The sequence below is a fragment of the Gymnodraco acuticeps genome, unplaced genomic scaffold (assembly GCF_902827175.1).
Source record: "Gymnodraco acuticeps unplaced genomic scaffold, fGymAcu1.1, whole genome shotgun sequence".
Taxonomy (NCBI): Eukaryota; Metazoa; Chordata; class Actinopteri; order Perciformes; family Bathydraconidae; genus Gymnodraco; species Gymnodraco acuticeps.
This window is the reverse complement of record NW_022991309.1, coordinates 1-22,007: the sequence shown is the minus strand read 5'-3', so window position 1 is coordinate 22,007 and position 22,007 is coordinate 1. Positions and strand designations below refer to the sequence as shown.

The window sequence follows — 22,007 nt, the reverse complement described above, 5'->3', positions numbered from 1 at the left end:
CTCTAATCCAAAAGTATTATATTATAAATGTATGCAGAATTTACAAATAAATATGAACAAGACATTTATGCATAGCGAAAATGATTATTGACGAATAAATGACAACGCAAAATGTGTAATATGTGTGAAAACGTTTTTTTCTCGGGTTAACTATCCCTAAGAGTTTCTGTTCTTCTGTGAAAAACAAGATTCATAACACGGTGAAAGCATGCAGCTTTGATTTGCTACATTGATTTTTTGAGTGACAGGTTATTTATTTCGCTGATCATCATTAATTGGCAGACTTCAACAGGGATGCTGAGTGAGAACGCGGAAGAAAATATGGGAATTCCGGACAACAAATGGGCGGTAATGAAGCAACACACCGGCTATAAATTGTCCGACAACTTACATGCAGCACACACTTCTGAGAGTGGCTGAAGATTTGCACCTCTTGCTTCACTGACTAGATAATATTTGTCTTTTTTGCAGCAATGAAGGGTTTTCTGTGCCTGTTGGCTGCAGGGCTTTACCTTAGCTTGCAATGCCAGGTGAATGCTGGTGAGTGCTTCCACCTTCCTCTTGCTTACAAAAGCCACTAAGATATATTTAAATATTTGACTTATTGTACTTTTTTTAGATAAAGACTTTTCTTTCTGCCGCTGCTTTCAATTGAACTATTCAGGTTACATAGCTTTTATTAATGTTTTTTTTATACCTGTGTTATTTGCTTGTTTAATGTTTATTTTATCCTCCTTCTCTTTATAATGACAGTTTTTAAATGTCATTTTATAATGTGTTCCGCTGCACTATTTCTTAATGCTCCTAATGTTTTTCCTTTTTGTAAAACACTTTGAATTACCTTGTGTTATAGGTGCTATATAAATAAACTTGCCTTGATTCAGAAATAATTATCTCAGTTCAAATGTTTGAGTTTTATGTTACAGTATTGCATCACAAATATATCTTGTAAAAGTCTTTGATGTGGCATTTCAGAATCGTATTTGAGCAGAGCTGAGATTGAGAAAATTGTGATCGCAGCCAAGGCCAATGTTGACTCAGCTTACGAATACTCCAGAAAAGTGTGAGTGTACAAACCTTTTTGAAGAACTAAATCGAAGGTATTAGTTCCTATTAATGTATGACTTCATCAATGTTGTCTCTGCTCACCACACAGGAGCATTGATCGCGTGAGGCGGAATGCAGTGAGTCCCTCAGACATCCTGCGGACGTTGAAGCAGCCTGTTGGGATGACCCGAAATGCGGTGCGCGCTGCAGACTACATGCATTACGCCGTGGAGCTGATCCAGAAGTCTTTGCACAGACGACAAAGACGCTCCATCAATGCCACAGGTGTGAAACATTTACAGCTCCCCGTCACTTTCCTTAGAAACATCTGTATATCGTTTTTTGTTTTCTTTGTATTGTTTCCGTTCTGATTTTATGTAAAAGGTCTTTGAGCATTAGGAAAAGCGCTATACAAATCCGATGTATTATTATTATTATTGTTATTAAAGTAGTAGACTTACTCACTGTACTTAAGTAACATTTTTTGGTACTTTATTTGAGTATATCAATTTTTGGCTATACATTGTACTTCTACTCCACTGCAATTCAGAGGTAAATCGTGTATTTTTACTCCACTACATTTTACAAATATATTTAGTTACTGTTTTCAGATTTTGATTAATGATGTGAAATGTAATAAACACTTGAATAAACTTTAGTTATACCTGGAGTAAATTCACAAGCTAACCTGAAGAATACAATGTTATTAAAACAGCTGCACCTCAACCATCTTTGATAGACACATGAATGCATCAATAAATAAACAAAACATGTACAGTATATTCTGAAATGGGCCAATCTGCATAATGAGAACTTGTACTTTTGAAGTACATTTTGATGCAAACACTTTGCTACTTTTACTTTACACATTTTTATTGGAGAACTTTAACTTGTAGATTACTACACTCTGGTACTTCTACTTTTACTCAAGTACAAGATCTGAGAACTTTTCCCACCTCTGCAGCTGAGTCATTAATGTGTCTTACTTAATTTAGATCTGATCCCTGAGGAGACTATGGCGGTCATCGCTGATCTGACAGGCTGCTCCCCCCGACATCGGTCCCCTTCCTGCACGGCGAGTTTCTATTCGCCGTATCGCACAGCAAGCAGCACCTGCAACAACCAGTGAGTCAACTATTAAATAGAAACGTTACATTTAATTTCCCTGACTATAGGTGTGGACAACTGCACATATAGCTTTCATACTACTAACTCATGAGTAGTTTGATTCTGTTTTAGTTTTCATGTTACTGTATGTATTGGTTGTAAGCAGCTGCCTAGGTTTCCCACCTATCATTTTTATTAAATAAATACAAAAAAAACATATAAGATGAGCACTAATTCATTTATTATTTCTTGCATATAGGGAACACCTCCTTTTTGGCTCCGCCAATACACCTTTCACCCGCTGGCTCCCTGCTGAGTACGAGGATAGTACTTATAAACCAAGAGGCTGGGATAATAAGACTATCGACAATCACTATCTGCCATTGGTAAGAAACCTTAACATATGGTCAATGACAATGAAGAAAAGACGAATGTAGTACTAGGTGCTCACTGTCTACACTGTGTCTTCAGGTATTGGAAGTGTCAAACCGAATTCTGGCAACAGGAAACGATAACGTGACAAGCGATCCACTCTATACTTTCATGGTGACCATCTTTGGCCAGTGGATGGACCACGACCTGACCTTCACCCCTCACTCGCCTGTTATCCGCTCATTCAACAACGGGATCGACTGTGACGAGAGCTGTGATAGCACAGAGCCCTGCTTCCCCATTAAGGTCAGTGTCATTACAAAAAAACAGACATCATTGAATTTAAACTGAACTGAAATAATTGTAAATCTTGAACTCTGTCTTTGTCTGTCTTATCCAGCATTACATGTGCCTCTCTACACACACGCACACACACACACACACACACACACACACACACACACACACACACACACACACACACACACACACACACACACACACACACACACACACACACACACACACACACACACACACACACACACACACACACACACACACACACACACACACACACACACACACACACACACCACACACACACATTGAATGCTAACTTCTTCTCGTCTTCCCAACAGATTCCTAGCAACGACCGGCGTTTTGGCGAAGACGCAGAGTGCATGCCTTTCTTCCGCTCGGCCGCAGGTTGTGGTTCTGGACAAATGGGCCACATCTTTGGTTCCAGCACCACCCGTCAGCAGATGAACGCTCTTACAGCTTTCATTGATGTAGGTCAGGTGTATGGTTCAGATCCTAGCAAAGCTCGCTTACTTCGGGATCTCAGTTCAGATGATGGCCTGATGAGGGTCAACGAAATGTACAATGACGACGGCCGTGAGTACCTGCCCTTCTCCGACATGGTGTCCAACATTTGTGCCAACCGAGCTCGCATGACTAATGATGTTAATGCAGAGGAGGTGCCATGCTTTCAGGCTGGTGAGTGGCAGCAAACACACTGATGTACAAATGTTGAACGTGTTAGATCATTCCAAGCATTGCACAAGGCTGACAGCTCTTTTTCTCACATTTTATCCAACTTTTAAGGTGATGAGCGTTCCAATGAACACATTGCGTTGACCACTTTACACACTCTGTTTTTGCGTGAGCACAATCGGCTGGCCCGTGCTCTGGCACAGCTGAATCCTCACTGGGGCGGAGAAAGGCTCTACCAAGAGGCACGCAAAATCATGGGAGCATATTTCCAGGTTAGGAATTGGTTTAGCTGAATCGCTTACAAAAAAGTTTCAATGACGATTTAAGGGATCGTTATTATGCATGGTTCATTAAAAATGTTTTCTGTCTTTCAGGTTATCACTTTCAGAGACTACTTGGCTCACATTGTTGGTCCAGACTTCATGGCCAACCAGCTGTCCACCTACCCTGGTTATGATGACAGTGTTGACCCCGGCATCTCTAATGTGTTCGCTACTGCTGCTTACCGATTTGCTCACCTGATGATTCCGCCTGTTATGCCTCGTTTGAATGAGCAATTCGTTGAACACCCCACATACCCCAGCCCTATGCTTCACAGAGCCTTCTTCACACCGTGGAGGATCATCTTTGAAGGTTTGGCCAAGATCTTTAACTTGTTTGTTGTTACCTAATCAGAGAATGAGTTTAGACCTTAAATGATCTATTGTGTTCCTCAGGTGGTCTGGACCCAATTCTGAGGGGCCTAGTGGGTAGTAAGGCCAAGCTGAACACGCAGGATCAAATGATGCCTGAAGAGCTAAGGGACAGGCTTTTCAAATTCACCAACACGTTGGCTTTGGATCTGGCTGCCCTTAACATGCAGAGAGGCAGAGACCATGGAATCTCTGGTAATTTAGTTTTTATACCTATGTATTGTTTAGGAATACAATAATTGTTCCTACAGGTATTAAAGATCACACACCTAAAACATGGCAACAATTTAACGCTGTGTACTTCCTTATAGGCTACAACAAATGGCGCAAGTTCTGTGGCCTTTCACAGCCAGGTAACCTGATAGAGCTGGCTGAAGTGTTAAACAACACGGTTCTGGCCACCAAACTTATGGGTCTCTATGGAACACCTGGAAACATCGATGTGTGGCTTGGAGGAGTGGCTGAGCCCTTTGTCCCTGGAGGAAGAGTGGGACCTCTCTTTGCCTGCCTGATTGCCACTCAGTTTGAGAAGATTCGCAAGGGAGACCGGTATGTTACACAACTGACATTGCTCACAATGTGGAAAATGGTATGTGTTGTTATTCTTTTTTACATTCAATATTGTTATATTTTAACAAATTGTCCAATTTCAGACTTTGGTGGGAGAACGATGGAGTGTTCACTGAGGCCCAAATGGAGTCACTGAAAAACACGTCACTTGCCCGAATCATCTGTGACAACTCTGGTATAACTGAAGTCCCAGAAAAACCCTTCCAGTACCGTCCTCGAGGACCGGGTTACACCCCATGTGCGAACATCGAAGCTTTTGACCTTGATGCATGGAAGGATGATGGTTAGTATTTGTCCTGTAATCTGACACAGTAAACTAAACAAGATCAGTGCCAACATTATAATCCTTGAAAAAATACTGACTGTTTCCCCTTTTTATTACCCAGGATCTAACCAAAATGGATCCGCAGGTAAAACTACAGCTTATGCATTTTTACTCTACGTTTAGAATTATAACTTTAAAATGGTTGTATGGAAAGGTCCTGTTGGTATAATTGTACTCATGTCTGTTTTTTATTCAGGACCCCGAGGGCGCCGTGGTCTGAATGGACCCCCTGGACCCCCTGGACCCCCTGGACCCCCCGGGCCTCCAGGCACCATGTTTAACTCTGCCTTCTCCATGAGACTCGGTAACCTCATCAAAGCCGGCGGACCCTTGAAATTTTCCGATGTCATCTACAATGGACAGAAAAGCTATGACAGCAAAACTGGGTATTTTACGTGTGAGTATCCGGGTGTTTATGAGTTTCAGTTCCACGCCACCGTTTACAACCGTGAGGCCACTTTGGATCTGATGCGCAATGGAAAAAGGATTCTGCACTCATTCACCACCAGGCAGAGCGGTTACATCTCAGCAAGTGGCAGCATGATCATCAAGCTTGAGAAGTGGGACAAGGTCTATCTTGTGTCTGACTATGGTATCAGCGGCGGTCTGACCGCTGACAGTTCCTTCTCAGGGCATTTTCTGTTTACTGAGTAAAAAAATGTTCTTCAGCTGTAGACCCATGACATCCTAAAATGACTGCAAACATACGGTCCTATATGAAGCCCTTAAATGTTAACGATGGATGATATAATACACCTTTCCATTTTCTATTGTGGTTTTACTGAATTGCGCCAAAATCAAAGGCAGGACAAGCCTTACATTTTCAGATTTGACATTTTCAGAGGTTCAAGTGAAGCAGAGCTGTCCTGAGAGTTAGTTGAAGTAATTATAGTGTTCTACTTATATCTATAAATGGAGAAAAAGCCCAGTTATGCACAAAATAACAACTTCATCAACAACTTTTTTGTTGTTGTGGCCCTACTGACTGAATAGCACAAAAAGGTAGCATTAATTTATTATCTAAAAGCTTTTGTATTGAATGAAGGAATATTTATAATTCAGTAATACCATACTGAAAAACAATGTGAAAACTACTTGACTTGATCTGTGATATTTTTTCTTATTTTATTTTTATTTTGAACTGCTGTGATAGTGCAAGTCACTTTAAAATGAATGTTAATAAATGATAATTGTACACATTGAACCCTGCCTTCGAATGATATTTATAATGACAGAGACTTCAGGAGATGGTATGTGTTTGCAGACCCCCCCTAAACACAGTTGATGATATTCTTAACCAGACCAGTAGATGGCATTGACATACAATCTTTTAAGGAAAGCAGACACAACCTGTGGTGGTTTTAGTAGGTTTCTGCTCTGCTAACAGGACTTAATGGTTCTTAAAATAAACCAGAGCTTCTTGACACACAAAGCAACACATCTACATCACAAAGTTTAATCTGTGCTTTGAACAAATTCAGCTTCAGACGTTTTAATACTTTCCATTAGAGTAAATAAAATAAATGGAATGGATATTTATGTATGTTGTCATGGTCTGGCTCTTGGCCATAACAAAAAGCGTGGGAAGGACAAGAATATGTAGGAAAAGGTATTTATGAAACAAAACTCAATATGGCCAAAGACAAACAAAAAGGCAAGGCAAAAAAGAATAGACGACACTGCTCTCCGAGGTCCGGTCCTCTGGGGGGGGGGGGGGGGGGAGAACGCTCCAGGGACTGACTCAGGCCTTTTAAACCTCTGGTACCGGCAGCCAGGTGTCCTTAATCAATGCTGATAGGCAAAAGGGAGAATATTTAAAGGGCCACACACACACACACACCAGGTGATAGCAAGGCAGGGGTCGTCACAATGTTGTATCTACAATAAATACATTTAACAACGTTATTCCCTCTAAACACTTACACATGGACTATCAAGACTCAGTCCAGTTTTTAAGATATTTTTCCTCAGCAGGAGGTCAATGCAATCCCTTTTTCTAAAGCAAAGTTATTATAATATTAGGTAATGATATGTAATTTAATATATTTAAGAAGTTGTGTTTTTGTCAGACAATTGTTAAACCACAGGAGTATTTTGGTGGGCTGTAAACAAATACCCCACTCACTGTGAGTGAAAGGGATTTGAAGTGTCTGCAGTGAAGGTGAAAGGTTGATTGTAATTCAAAAGGAGAACTATAATGATGTATTACATATAGACTGTATTGGCGTCCCGGCTCTACCCCACAGTTTGCCCCTTGATTACACCCAATTCAACAGAATACAAATATATCAAGTTTTATAAAACTGGAAAAGCACAATAGACTCATAATAAACAACTGGCTTTAAAACTTGCTATGTATTTTTTTTAAAAAGCCTTCTATGTGCTTTGTTTCCGTATTGGAAATGATTTTACTACAAATCACAACAGGGCTTTTATAAAGATTAATCCAAATGTTTGGAGCAGAAGATTTTTTCGATATGAAGAAATGAATCTAAAGGTGGTCACTCTGCTTTAATCTGCATGCTTAAATCCTAAATAAGTAAACAAAAAAAGCAGCTCAATATATGGCAATCGATGGGAGATGTGGTGGGACGCATTAGCTCTGTTGTTATATCTCTCACAGGCTCCGCCCTCTACTGGACTCTATGGGTACACCTTATTATGCAAGCATTCACCTACTGAGATTTCTATGGACGTAGCCGGCCCCGGGGCGGGCCTACCTGAATGCGTGCGCATCTCACTTCCGTATAAAACTTGGCCTCGCCTCCTGACCACCATCCTTTACTCTTCAGCGAGCGGAGGTGATAGTCTAGCACTGAGTCCGAGACGTATTTTTAGAGATAAAGGAAGAAAGAGAAAGAAAGATAGCGGGCGCCGACCCCCACTACCTCTGCTTCGAGTGTTTGGGGGACCAGGATATGGCCGAGGTGGTGCCATTTCACATTCGCCATTCCTTCCGAGTCCGGCGTCCATGGAAGTCCACCGCCCAGGGCTGTACTCTCCCTGGATGATGATCATGTCGGCGGGTGTGTGGGCTACTCGCTCATTGCTAGAGATGCCCCCGCCTCACCACCAGGTCAGAGCGATTATTGGGCCGCAAGGCCGAATAAGTAGCTTGGTCCACGAGCCTTGCCCCAGGCCCGGTTCCCCCGGGGACCGGTGCTCGGTGGCTTCACATGATATAGGGTCGACCCTACTTCATCACAGGCCGCCGCCGCTGCCTGCCTGCCTTGTGATGTCCCTGGGATATCACGTCGCATGGCATTTTTCCAAAGAGGACTGTGTTGATCTCCTGGGAGCCCCCGTCTTTAAGGCCCTGACACACCAGGCCGATTTCGGCTGTTTTCGTAAGTCGGGAGACGAAGCGTGTCCTGTCGCCCAAACTCAATTTGGTGTGTCCCGCACCGTCGACCGTGACACGCCTTATTTGGACTGCCAGACCCAATGCATGGCCGATTCAACATGTTGAATCGGCCATGCATCGGGTCTGGCAGTCGGACCAAACAATCCCTCTGATTGGCTGTTCAGCTATCGAATCAGTGCATGAGAAGCGAAACGGAAGTGAGGGACGTAAACAAACGATTTAAGAAAGCACACACCAAGCCCCCAGGAAGTGCGCCGGACTCAGATGAAAATATTCGTGCTGGCCAAACGGCGGTACTACACTTCCGTTTGGTTGCCAGGCCCGGAAACACTTTTTCCCATTGACTTACATGGGGAAAGAGTGGTCTGTAAATCGTTGGATAATTTTTTTAAACTAAATAAACTACCCAGTATGAACACTTGTATAGCCCTTATTAAAAACATTCGTTCCTCAAGTTGTAATAATGTGCTAATAACGTTATTCTGAGAGTTATTTCCCTCTGCATTATGAACGTAGATCTAATGGCGCGTTTCCACTGCAGCGGGGTAGCCCCGTTTAAGCGTTCCTAAGCGTCCTCGCTCTGGCCTCGGGGTGCCTCGCTGGCCGGCCCAGGCCGTGGCGCATTTCCATTACAGTTTAGGACCTGGGGTAGCAACGCAGTGTAGGCGGGGCGATCGGCTTTGTTTTTGTTCACATTTCGAGTTGTTCCGTCGAGCTCCCGCTGGATTTGATCATCCCCAATGAGATGTAGGAACGTCGTCACCTCCTCGGTCGACCACGGTGTGCTTTTCTTATTAGACGTAGCCATTTTTGTAGCTCATCCGTTTACAAAATGCTGTTTATTAAAATGCTGCAAGCTTGCTTCTAGATATATATGCGACGCTAGGGATGAACTCGCGCGCAATCTTGTGACGATTCTCTCTGACCAATCAGCAGTCGAGAGTGTTGACGTCACTAGTTCAGCCCTGGCCCTGGTCTGAGGGAACCACGATTTTATGAGGCCGGAAAAAGAGGGAAAAAGTACCCGCTGGCCGGTACTAGGCTATATGGAAACGCCACCAAAAACCGGCCTGGCCGCTTGAGGACGGTTAAGGATGCTTAAACGGGGCTACCCGCTGCAGTGGAAACGCGCCATAACCCACGGGACTGCGCCGCCCGGCACGTTCATGTTACGTGTCCCGACCAATCAGAGCACACTGTGCTCACAGGAAGGGTGGGGGCTGGAGCTATTGGAGCTATTGGAGCTATTGGAGCTATTGGAGCTATTGGAGCTATTGGAGCTATTGGAGCTATTGGAGCTATTGGAGCTATTGGAGCTATTGGAGCTATTGGAGCTATTGAAGCTACAACGAGCCGTTAAAGGCAGAGAGTGAAATTCAGTGAATACACGTAGTTTACAGAGATGCTGTTTGAAAAACCAATGTGAGTTGCGTTTATCTTTACCCATGGATGCACAATAAGAACGGATCCATATCGTCTTACTGCCATCCCACGGAGCTGTAATAATGGATATATTGCACATGTTTGCTGTAATTCATTATCATACTACATGGGCTGTATGATTAAATCTTGTACCGTAAATGTTCTATTAAATAAAGTTAATATTACCGACGTTATTAACGTCCCTGTAGCTTCGTATTGCACTGTGTGTGTATATATATATGCAATAATTCTTTCATGATAAATGAAGCTCTGTTGCTTGGATATCACTAGATCCTGTTACAGCGTAATATAAGTACATAACGATTGATGTGAACATTAGCATAATGACTAGCTAGCCGCTAGCTGCTAACTGCCGCCTCGTTATTATCAAATCCATCATAATAACAAATCATTACCATGCTGTCATAAACGTGCGGTGCTGTTACGTGTACGCAAATTGACGTGCTTGATGTGAACGAGCATTTTGGTTGAAGTTGCGCATGCGCTATGAGCGCACATACGGGTACTTATCAGGCATGCCGGGTAATCTGTGACGTTTCGCTCTCTCAAAAGTTGGGCCATTTTATCATCATGCGCTAATGAGCAACTCTCATAGGAATGAATGAGGCCCCGCCTCCCACGCTGTATCCAGTTCTTATTATACATCCATGGCACACACAGACTGATATTCATTTTCATCTCATCATGGCGATCTGCAATGACGCAAACGAAGACCTGCTCATCACATTGATCCAGGAGAGGCCAGCTCTGTACGACATCACAGAGAAAAGGTACTCGAACCGAGTAGTGAAAACCGGACTGTGGCGAGAGATTGAAACGCAACTTGGTTTCTCGGGTAAGATTATCTTTTTCATCAATTGAGCTCTTTAGCAGATATTGTTGGCTTTTTATTGTTTGCCAGCGTACAGTGACGTTAACGTGAAATTTAATTTGTTATTTCAACCTTGTGTTTTGTTGTTATCTTGTTGCTAGCTGTTGCTAGCTGTGCAGTTTGGCACTGCATATAGATATGAATTGGACATGCTAACTAGCCACAATGCTTACATCGTTTATTTGTGTGCTTCAGAGAAAGAGCTGAGGAAGAAGTGGGATTCTTTGCGAACCCAGTACACCCGGTACAGGAGACTTGCCCCTTCGGGTAGTTGTGGAGCACCAAAGGCGGGCAGACAGCAGTGGATCATAACCAGGCTGCAGTTTGCACACGCTATTTGTTGTTGTTTATATCACGCAGTCTGTTCTTCTTCTCTGTCTTCCGGTTGTTGTCTACTTTTAATGACGAATACACACTACCGCCGCCTGCTGGTAAGGAGAGTTATTGCCACTCACGCACTGAAGTCTATGCGGTGTGTTCCCGTGCGACACATGGCCAAGACGCAGGAGAACACCGCGACGCACCAGCCGACGTCGGCGTCGGCGAGTCCTCTGGTGACTGCTTGGTGTGTCAGGGCCTTTAGGATCTAACTTTACGGAAGGGCTCTATGGATCGATCTCCTTGCTCACGGGATATAGGCCATAAGGTGAACCCTGTTATCGTTTCATCCCGCTCCACAGAAGTGGAACTACACAATCTTTAGTTCATAAAAAAGAACGAGTCATGCTTATCCACCAAAAAAAAGTTCGCCGCTAAAATTCCTGTCAATTCTTCTAGGCACGTAATTATTGGCTGAACTAGTCCCTTCAAAGCGTAATAATATCTTGGTCAAAAGTAGTGCCACGGTCCGTCACGTGATCGTGCTACACCAATTGGGTAGCTGCATATACCGGTATCAACAAACAGATTTGGAAAAAAATGGCGACCGCCATGGTTTCATCGAGTAGCGGGGACGAGGAAAACGCACCAGAAAGTCTCAAAAAGTCAAAATTATCAACACACAAACATTGTTACATGCATATTACGTCTGTGAAGCACGAAAAGGTTGATTATTTTACCAATACAAGATGGAATACGTACAGGACAAGCTTACAACGGTGGCATTGATTTTGAAGTTACAAATACAATATTATCATATTACAATAATAATATAATATATATATATATATATATATTATATATCTATAATAATAATATATCTATAATAATAATCTATATATATCTATAATAATAATCTATAATAATAATCTATATATATAATAATAATCTATATATCTATAATATAATTAATAATAATAATAATGCAATTCATCAAATTATTATATGATGAATGAGTAAATAAATGAATCAATGGTCATTGGTATAAGTACTGCATTTTATTGATCTAAATTACTTAACGTAACAAGTTAACCTTCTTGGATGCAGCTATGTATGAAATCAAGTCATGTTTATTGTAAGAGTGCATTTAACGTGTACAGAGTAACAATAACAACAGACAGACAAAAAGTCCTCAGTCTAATGGAATAATCCACGAGCTCAGCCAATGAACCTAGCGATGCGAACATGGTAGTCCAGGAATGTTGTTGTAGCTGGAGTTGGCTGATAAACGCTGCTAGCCAATGTTGATTCGATGGTCAACTCTGTTCCCAGATAGTAAAACCTCTCACAAATACCGCGTATATAACGCAAATACCTCGGACTTAGTGATGTATTAAGACATATGACAAAACATGACATAAAACAAGCATACAGCACTGTTTAGAATCCATTTGGTCTGGTTTAGTGTAACCATGTAGGCGGCCATCTTTCACTTCTGTTGACAATATGCAGCTACCCAATTGGTGTAGCACGATCACGTGACAAACCGTGGCACTACTTTTGACTAAGATATTATTACGCTTTGAAGGGACTAGTTCAGCCAATAATTACGTGCCTAGAAGAATTGACAGGAATTTTAGCGACAAACTTTTCTTTGGTGGATAAGCATGACTCGTTCTTTTTTATGAACTAAAGATTATGTAGTTCCACTTCTGTGGAGCGGGATTTCTTTTCTAAAGGACTTTTCGAGGTTCACCTTGCGGCCTATTCCTCTCAGCAGAGATTCAGGCTCTGGTGCAGAAACACGCTGTGTCTGTTGTGCACCCTCAGCACAGAGAAAATGGTCTTTATTCCATATACTTCCTGGTTCTCAGGAAGACAGGGGAATTCAGATCTATTCTAGATCTCAGCAGCCCGAATCGCTACATTGCCTGCAGACAATTCTGCATGTTAACTATAAAAACTGTTAATGGGGCTTGTGCAAACCGGGCGATTGGTTGACCACCATCGACCTGAAAGACGCATACTTTCATGTGGAAATTGCTCCGGAGCACAGAAAATGTCTGCGTTTTGCCTTCCAGGGGATAGCCTACGAGTACAACAGAGTACCGTTCGGCTACTCCCTATCCCCACGCACGTTCAGTAAATGTGTGGCCACTGCGCTTCAACCGCTGCGCGCCCACGGCATGAGAGTTTTTCTTTTACCCAGACGACCTCATAGTCATGGCCGGGTCCAGGGAACAGGCAATGCTTTGCACAGCACAATTGATCACACACCTAACCAAATTAGGTTTTGCGATCAATTGAAAAAAGAGCACCCCCATACCTCACCAACAGCAACAGGCGTTGTAGTTGGGAGTGGTGCTCGATGCAGGCACGCTACGCGCCACCCTGTCAGGGAGCAGAAGTGCGTCCCTTCTCCGGGCGGTTCACAGGCTGCAACAGGGGGCGACAGTGACAGCTTTAACTGTCATGCAGACTTTGAGTCTCATGACGGCTGCTTACATTGTTGTCCCGCAGGGGTTACTGCATATGCGCCGCCTGCAGAGGTGGTTCTCCAGCCTGCGTTTGGATCCCAAGAGGCACAAACAGCGGCTGGTGACCACCCCCCCCCCCCTCAATGGAGGGCAACCTCCGGTTCTGGGGGTCTCCCCGGGCGCCTCCGGAGGGGGTCTCCACTGGGACGGGTAACCTCCTACATCACAGTGTTCACGGGAACAGGATGGGGAGGGACCTGCAGAGGGCTATAGGTGGGCGCTGGTCTCTAACGGAAACACGACACAGCAACCTCCTAGAGCTACGGGCGGTAGTGTTAGTCCTCCAGCATTTCATGCCCCTAATTCAAGGGAGACATGTATTGGTCAGGAGCGACAACAGCACCACAGTGGCTTATATCAACAGGCAGGGCGGAGTCCGCTCCGTCGCCTTGTTGGCCATAGCGGAGAGGCTGTGGTTGTGGGCATCAGAGGTGGGTGTTATCTCTGAGAGCCCTCCATATCCCGGGACTGGAGGACAGGGGAGCCAACCTCATGTCGAGGGGCGGCCCCCTGCCAGGCGAATGGACGCTTCACCCCGAGGTGGTGAAGCAGATCTGGGCCCAGTTCGGGAGAGCGGAAGTGGAATCTGTTCGCCAGCCGGCGCAACGGCCACTGTGGTTTTCCATGGCCCTGAGCGACGACCCGCCTTTAGGGGTGGACGCGTTTGCACACGAGCCATGGCCAAGGAAGCTGCTCTAAGCCTTTCCACCGTTGCGTCTCATTCTCCCTCTCCTGGGGAGAGTGAGGCGAGAATGTTTGGCAGTCATCCTGGTAGCACCGGATCGCGTCGGGGCTCCGTGGTACTCAGAAATGATGCAGATGAAGGTGGGCCAGCCCTGGGCGATTCCCCAGTTCTGCGGGGGTGATGTCTCAAGAGGCAGGTGCAATCGGGGCGTTACCCACTCTGGGCCGTCCTCTCCAGGCTTGGCTCCTGAGAGGGACAGGCTGAGACAGGGTGGATTGTCTGATAGCGTTATTCAGTCTATCCAGGCAGCTAGAGCGGGATCCACCACAGCCTGTTACAGGCCAAAGTGGATTCCAGCGATGGTGTGAGGAGCGGAAAATAGAGCCCCTATCTTGTGAGTTAGGCTCTATTTTGTCCTTCTTACAGTTATTGGTGGACAGAGGACTAGCTCATTCTACTATAAAAGTGTATGCAGCAGCCATCTCGTCCTGTCATGAGGGATTCAACGGCAGGTCAGCCTTTTCTCATCCACTGATGTTGCGGTTTTTACAGGGGGTCAGGAGGCTGCGCCCAGTTGTGCGTGCCTCCACCCCACAGTGGGACCTGCCGCTGGTGCTCGAGGCTTTGGTCACAGAACCATTTGAGCCTCTGGAGCTCTCCTCCCTGAAAGCACTGTCGTGGAAGACAGCATTGCTACTGGCCTTAACGTCAGCCAAAAGAGTGTCCGAGTTAACCGCTCTGTCGGTGCACCCGAGCTGATTACTGATTCGGGGTGACGGGAGCGGCGCGACACTCAGACCGAACCCCTCCTTTGTGCCCAAGAGCCTAAGGCAGGGGTACTCAAATACAAATCTTAAAGGTCCAAAATAAATGTTTCAATAAGACAAAGGTCCGTTTATTACGGTCATTCAAACTTTTAAACAATTGCAACAAGATTCTTAACACGAGGTTGCAAAAAACAAAAACAATCTGTATGCAGCAGTTTTCATTGTTATTGTGTCTGTGCTTGACCCCTCAGAGTCGCAGAGCTGCACAGTTATGAATAAAGGCAGCTGCACCCTCTTTCATTCAGCATTCCCATTAGTGCTTTATAAATGTCTTGCCCCCTTGTGTGTCCACTGAGGTTCGTCAGGCCCAACACATCTTCAACAAACTCCCCCTTTGCCTCATCATAAAAACTCACAAACACCAGCAACTGAGCATTGTCAGTGGTGTCAGTGGACTCACCCACAGCTAAGGAAATGCACTGTGCATTTTTTATTCCATCACAAAGCTGATGAATCAAATCACCAGCCAGTATTTATGTTCTTCTGGTTGCTGTGGAATCTGAGAGGGGATTTGCTTGATTTGACCTGTTATTTCCTCTTTTTGTTTGCCTTCAACATGGTCTCCATCACTTCAGTCATGCATTCTTTTATACTGCAGTTATTATCCAGTGGAAAGTCCTTACCTACTGGCCTAGTTCAATCAAAGTGGTTACTTTTTTTGGCTGGGCAGTGTAGTTTTACACACCGTCTTATTTGACTTTCTCAGGACTTAAAACAGTTTTTTTGGGGGCAGACCCCTCAAAGAAAAAAATATATTTACACACGTAAGGTCATCATCTTAATAGTTGTGTATGCTCATCCGTGAGCAGAGCATTCAAGTTGACATGTCTATTACAGCTGAATGCGGGCGATTACCATCTTGTTCAGCAAAACGCCTCACAAAACGTATTAAGATCAACAGCTTTAGTGCGTTTTGATTCAATGCTGAGTACAGACACACTGACAGTCTCTTCTCTGTCAGTGTAGACCGCAAATACCTCATTCCTTCAGCGCTTGGGTCCGAATGCTTCTCGTTTTGCGCCGTCCAGTTAAAAATGAAATCGCCGCCAAAATCGTATGTCCACGCTCCGCGCCAGGACCGGGGGAGGGGTTACATGACGTGCATCTTGTGCTGCATTCACTTGCACTCGGACATTAGAGACTTTCTCTCATAAATGTCCGATGAGCCACAACTTTTCTTTCAAAACAAAGCTGCCAACTGGGGTGGCAGCTGGGGTGGCAAGGCCTATTTTTAGGGTGTCAGTTGCCACCCCGGTAGGTGAAACTAGGCTACTAGCTACAGTACAGATGGAACTAGATGAGCTGTTAACTCTCGCTCTGAATTTTTTTTGTTTTTGTTTTAATTCTCGCTCTGACTTAGACAGGTTGAAAGAGACACACACATTTTTCCCACCCGCATTCCGCGAAGACCCCGCCCTACTGTGCCTCTGATTCGCAGATTGTTTGGGGGGAAAAAACGCTGACTGGATGCTGAATGTGATTGGACCAAAGCGTTGACACACACAGGTGGAACACAGTGGGAACAGTCAGACATGCAGAGCGCTGTTTGCAGTGGACATAGCGGATAATTTTGACTCGTTGCGAATGCGTTGTGGCGATGTCTCACATATAATACAGAGAGATCATACATATGAAAAGTATAATTTGCTCAGAGTCCGGAGACAGTGGTGGTTCGGTCCGGATCCGGACCGGAGTCCGTAGTTTGAGGATGCCTGGCCTAAGGAGTGCGTTCAGGTCGAGGGCTATTCAGTTGGGGGGATTTAGTCTTCCACCTCATGGTGTGGCCAGGGAAGCTAAATTACACCTCCTCTGCCCGGTGCGCACGTTAGCATGTTATGTAGTGCGCACAGCTACCCTGAGACGCACTGAACAGCTGTTTGTGTGCTTCGGGGGCGGGGTGACTGGAAAAGCTCTGTCCAAGAAACGCCTGGCAGGCTGGCTTTGCGAAGGCATTGCACACGCCTACGAGCAGGCAGGGAGAGCCTGTCCCACGGGGGTCTGTGCGCACTCCACACGAGCTGTGGCTGCATCAACAGCCTTATTCAACGGTGCGAGTGTGGAGGATATATGCACGGCGGCGTCTTGGTCAACGCCAGGCCCCTTCATAAAGTGTTATCTCTTGGATATGTCTGGCTCTTTCTCAACGTCTGTGCTTGCTGGGGCAACACAAGACTGGTGAGGAGGGGGTGGGGCTGTTGGTCAGTGGGCATCTGACCCTCTCCCCGGGCGTAAAATGCCCTTACGTTTCTCCGGACCCCTGGAGGGTCGCGGGGGACGTGGGGTGCTCTGGGCCCTTTTCAGGGCTGGAGGGCTCCCCTCGCCTGCCTGGGGGCAGGAGGGGGAGAGCCCTCCATACTATAGTCCCTACACACTCTGCACAGGGTCAGTGTTTGAGTGTGGGGACATAGGGGGCACTTGCATTCTCCCCGTGCTCTTTAGGGACTCAGGAGGGAGAGTGCATAGTGAACCCATACAGGGCTGGGTTTTTTCCCCGTCTGCCTATAGGTGGACGCAGGGGAGCCCTCAGCACTGTTTTTTTTTCGAGCACACTTTTTTCGCGAGGCAAGCGCGTCAGGGTGTGCTCTATCGGCCGCAGCCCAGACTTCTCCACGGTTACAACCGGGGGAGAGGTGAGTGAGGCGCAGTGGCTGCCAAAGCCGGTCAGGGACAGTTTGGTGGAACGGTCTGCTGGACGACAGTGCGTGCATACATCGGGGCTCCGCCCACTGTACCCATAGAGTCCAGTAGAGGGCGGAACCTGTGAGAGATATAACCTCGGGTTACGTATTGTAACCCTTGTTATATTAACACAGGCGGAGCCCTCTACCTTGGGGCACTGTCTGTCCTATACTGCTCGCTGAAGAGTGGTGTAGGATGGTGGTCAGGAGGCGAGGCCTCCTTTTATATGGAAGTGAGATGCGCACGCATTCAGGTAGGCCCGCCCCGGGGGCCGGCTACGTCCATAGAAATCTCAGTAGGTGAAATGCTTGCATGATAAGGTAGTACCCATAGAGTCCAGTAGAGGGCGGAGCCTGTGTTAATATAACAAGGGTTACAATACGTAACCCAGACGTTTCTAGGAGGACGGAAAACCAGCTGCTGCGTCTCCACACGCACCACGCACACACGCACGCACAGCACACACACACATACTTACACACACAAACACACATAAACAAACACACACAAAATACCTTTAGATGAGGAGATTAAGGTTGCTATGGGGGCCTGCACATCAGATAAAAAGAGAACAAGGAAGAAAGAAGAGAAACAAATGTAAGCACACTGATTTAGTATAAAAGTGTCAAAGCCTCTAATATTGTGACTACAGTGTACTAAAACATCACATCCTCACTCCCAGGTCGGCCTATGTTGACGTTATGTCAAGTCCCCTGTGTCGGCTTTTTCCAACGCAAGGGGGGGGCCATTAGCGTCCATTTTCAACGCAAGGGGGGTGGCCCTTGGCGTCCATTTTTAGCTTTCCGGGATGTCCATATGCTTCTATGGACGCTCATGGAAGCACGCAACACATCCTCACTCCCAGGTCGGCCTATGTTGACGTTATGTCAAGTCCCCTGTATCGGCTTTTTCCAACGCAAGGGGGGGGCCCTTATTGTCCATTTTCAACGCAAGGGGGGGGGGGGCCTTAGCATCCATTTTTAGCTTTCCGGGATGTCCATATGCTTCTATGGACGCTCATGGAAGCACGGCATTCGTTTGTGTCGACTGCCCTTAAAGGCAATGTGAGCGTCCATTCTCATTGGATAACGGAGAATTGTACACCCGGAAGTAAGTATTCCCCTTACTGTCGATTGATTTTACAGTGATATCTGCACTACTCATCGACTAAAAAAACACCAGATTATCCTTGTTAATTACACAACATTGATTGGTTTAAATTGTGTGCAATGCTTTGTATTTTTCCCCCTTCGATTCGGAGAAACAAATATATTTTCGGAGTAAAGGAGGGCAGAAGACACTACACTACCCAGAATCCCCAGCTATCGTTTGGACTACACCATGTGCTCTGTTTGACAAACCCAGTGATAGTCCTCAAGCTCTGTGATTGGAGAGTGTGCTCCGAGGGTTACGCTGAGCCTCGAACAGCACTTGAAATGGGATGGAACCACGGCAGACTGTCCAAACTGGATTTGAACGGGTCCACCGCGCCCCCCCCCATCCCCCACCCGTCCCCAGAACTACACATGCTGGCTATTCTGTTTCGCAACATGTTCTCTATCTATGGCACGTCTCTACTGGGAGTTGTAGTTTTAAAAGACGTTTTCGTATTTCCCATAATAAGAAGTTGCCAGTATTAAACTGTGTACATCCCTGGAGGTTTAGGGGATAGGAAACACTCACATTTAAAACATATAATTAATAAATGGGTGAAAAATTGCTTGTGCCCATAATGGGCAGCATTAATAATATATACCCACATGCAGCTAAGGTCAGAAGAGCTTTTATTTAACAGCTGGTCTTATGTTTGTGACCCCTGTTGTTAATTGATAACATTACATTACATTAATTGATAAGCCTGAAACATGCACTTGTCAAGGTTCAGAGGCACATTTTGCAAATATGGCAGTAGCCATCGATCAGCTTAAGATAAGATATACTTTATTGATCCCAAGTTTGAACATTTGCATTACATCAGCATGTGTAAACAGTTAAATATGCAGTGGTGTTTATTTGTAAATCATTTTAGTATAATCACACAAATTCTGTGTTTTATATTCAACAATTCTGTGTTCTTTATTTATTGATTGTTCAATACCTGACAAGGCCGAGATGAAATATCTACATACATCTTATAAGAGTATAATACATTATGTATAATAATCAGTTAAAATAAGTGCTTCAACATAGTTAACATTGCTGGAGGTATGCACAAATATTGATAGATGTCTTGTAATGCACTATTGAGGAACCTGCGACCCAAGTTTTTCATTCAATGCATAACTACACCATAGTTGTGTAGGCCTATATCAGGGGTCGGCAACAGGCGGACCGCGGTCCGGATCCGGACCCAGACGCCGACCCATACGGACCCGGAGCTATAATCAATCAGTCCGTCAGTCCGACTGACGGACAACTTCTCACTTCAAAAAAGAAGAATAAATCTAGACCGCAAAATAATTAAACAAGCGAGTACCTGTTTTTCCTGTCCAAGGACAGGTACCTCGTCTGAAAGGAGTGCTGACAGAGAGCACCGGAACGCCGCTCCAGCTCTTCAAATATTGCAATACCCATAAGGAGCCGTACACATGCCGCAGTGTTTGCGTGGCTGTGTCTTTAGTTGTAAGCACAGTCATAACACCAGAGGGAGCTCCACAATCATGTGAAACCCAGATTTGGCACAAAAAAAGGGGGAATACACGTTTCGCAATTATGCCACATCAAGGTGGAACGCTCTTCCCACAACTGTAAAGGAAAGTAAAACTATACTTACCTTCAAACCTCTCTTAAAGAGCACCTTCGGGGGAGAGCATTGCAGAAACTGGCCCCGGTAATGGTACAAATCTCAACCTGTCGTTCAATGGACAGCTTCCCCCCCCCATCTATGTATATACTCGCATTTTAGACTCTGTTACTAACTGTATATCTGTAGACTTGGTATGTCTTAAATGTCCGGTTAGGATGTATTAGAACGAAATCTAAAATGAAAATTGTAAACAAGCAATCTGTATGTAAAAAAACACCTGTATGTAAATTGTAAATAAGCCATCTGTATGTCAAATATGTCTTATATGTCTTAAATGACATGATGAATTGGAAATGAGGGACCCTGATGTAAACAAGACGAAAGTCTTTCTCTGGTTTGCATCCCCTTAACAATTGTATGTTTTGAGCTGTACTGTACTGTACCCAATATACAAGCTGTTAATAAACTTTTCAATCAATCAATCAATCAATCAAACAGTGGCGATCTGTTGTTATTAGCATCTTTAAAGAGCTTTTCTACAACCAGGTGGAAGAGAGCTCTCTCCTGAGAGGCTCAAATAACCTCAGCTCAGTGAGGTTAAGGCACACCTTGATATGATCATTATAGTTATTAATGAGACTAAATGAAAAACAGGTATAAAATACTATATGACAGTAACAAAAAAGTTGTTAATACAAGAATAGAGTTTAAAAGGGGAGTGATTTGTAAAAATATCCAAAAAGAAAAATATGCTTACAGTTCTGTTTCATATGGGTGTTGAGAGATGTATCCATAGATCTCTTAATGTTGCTCTCAAAGTGCACCAGATTGATGCTTTAACTTCAATATTTAAAAAAAATCTTCCCGGGGGAGCATGCCCCCGGACCCCCCTGGAGGAGGTTAGGTCCCCCCCCCACTTAAATCATGTTCACATGGATAGGATACTAAATACATTTGCACACATCTTGTGTCCATATCTTTCTGTTTTGGTGGTCATGCCACACCGTGCACATGCATGCATGCGTGAGTCATGGTGAGATATCTGGATTCAGAGGTTGCTTTTTTTTGCACAGCATGAAAGAAAGGTGAAATGAATGGGCTGTGATTTTAGTTTTTTTAAGGCAGAGGTTGAGTTCAATCATTTGTACGACCCTCGGAGGATGTTGTAAAAATTTAAAGGAAAAAGGTTCCCCACCCCTGCTGTAAATAATAATAAAAACCCTTGATTTTTAACTTAACATCTCTGTCTCCTATTGATCTGAGTATATTATAAAGAATAGCAGTTAATTTAAGCATTAGTATTATGCTGTTTTTTTCCTGCTTCGAATAGTTCTCTCTTTTTCACCATACCTGTGTTTGCATCACTGTAACCAATGAGCACCTGCATGTGTGTGAGAATGGCCCTGACACCATTTCAGCCCAGATTTA

The 22,007-nt window shown here is 44.7% G+C and overlaps 1 protein-coding gene across 1 annotated transcript; it reads left to right on the top strand.

Moving 5' to 3' along the window:
- The first annotated feature begins 410 nt into the window (after positions 1-410).
- LOC117562426 (eosinophil peroxidase-like) lies at positions 411-6,313 on the top strand. Its single transcript, XM_034240259.1, has 14 exons — positions 411-540; positions 976-1,063; positions 1,157-1,332; positions 2,043-2,172; positions 2,414-2,540; positions 2,626-2,832; positions 3,168-3,525; positions 3,634-3,794; positions 3,897-4,155; positions 4,239-4,409; positions 4,526-4,763; positions 4,868-5,067; positions 5,171-5,194; positions 5,306-6,313. The coding sequence occupies exons 1-14, from the start codon at positions 474-476 to the stop codon at positions 5,761-5,763; spliced, it is 2,664 nt and encodes an 887-aa protein (XP_034096150.1). The 5' UTR covers positions 411-473; the 3' UTR covers positions 5,764-6,313.
- Positions 6,314-22,007: the final 15,694 nt, after the last annotated feature.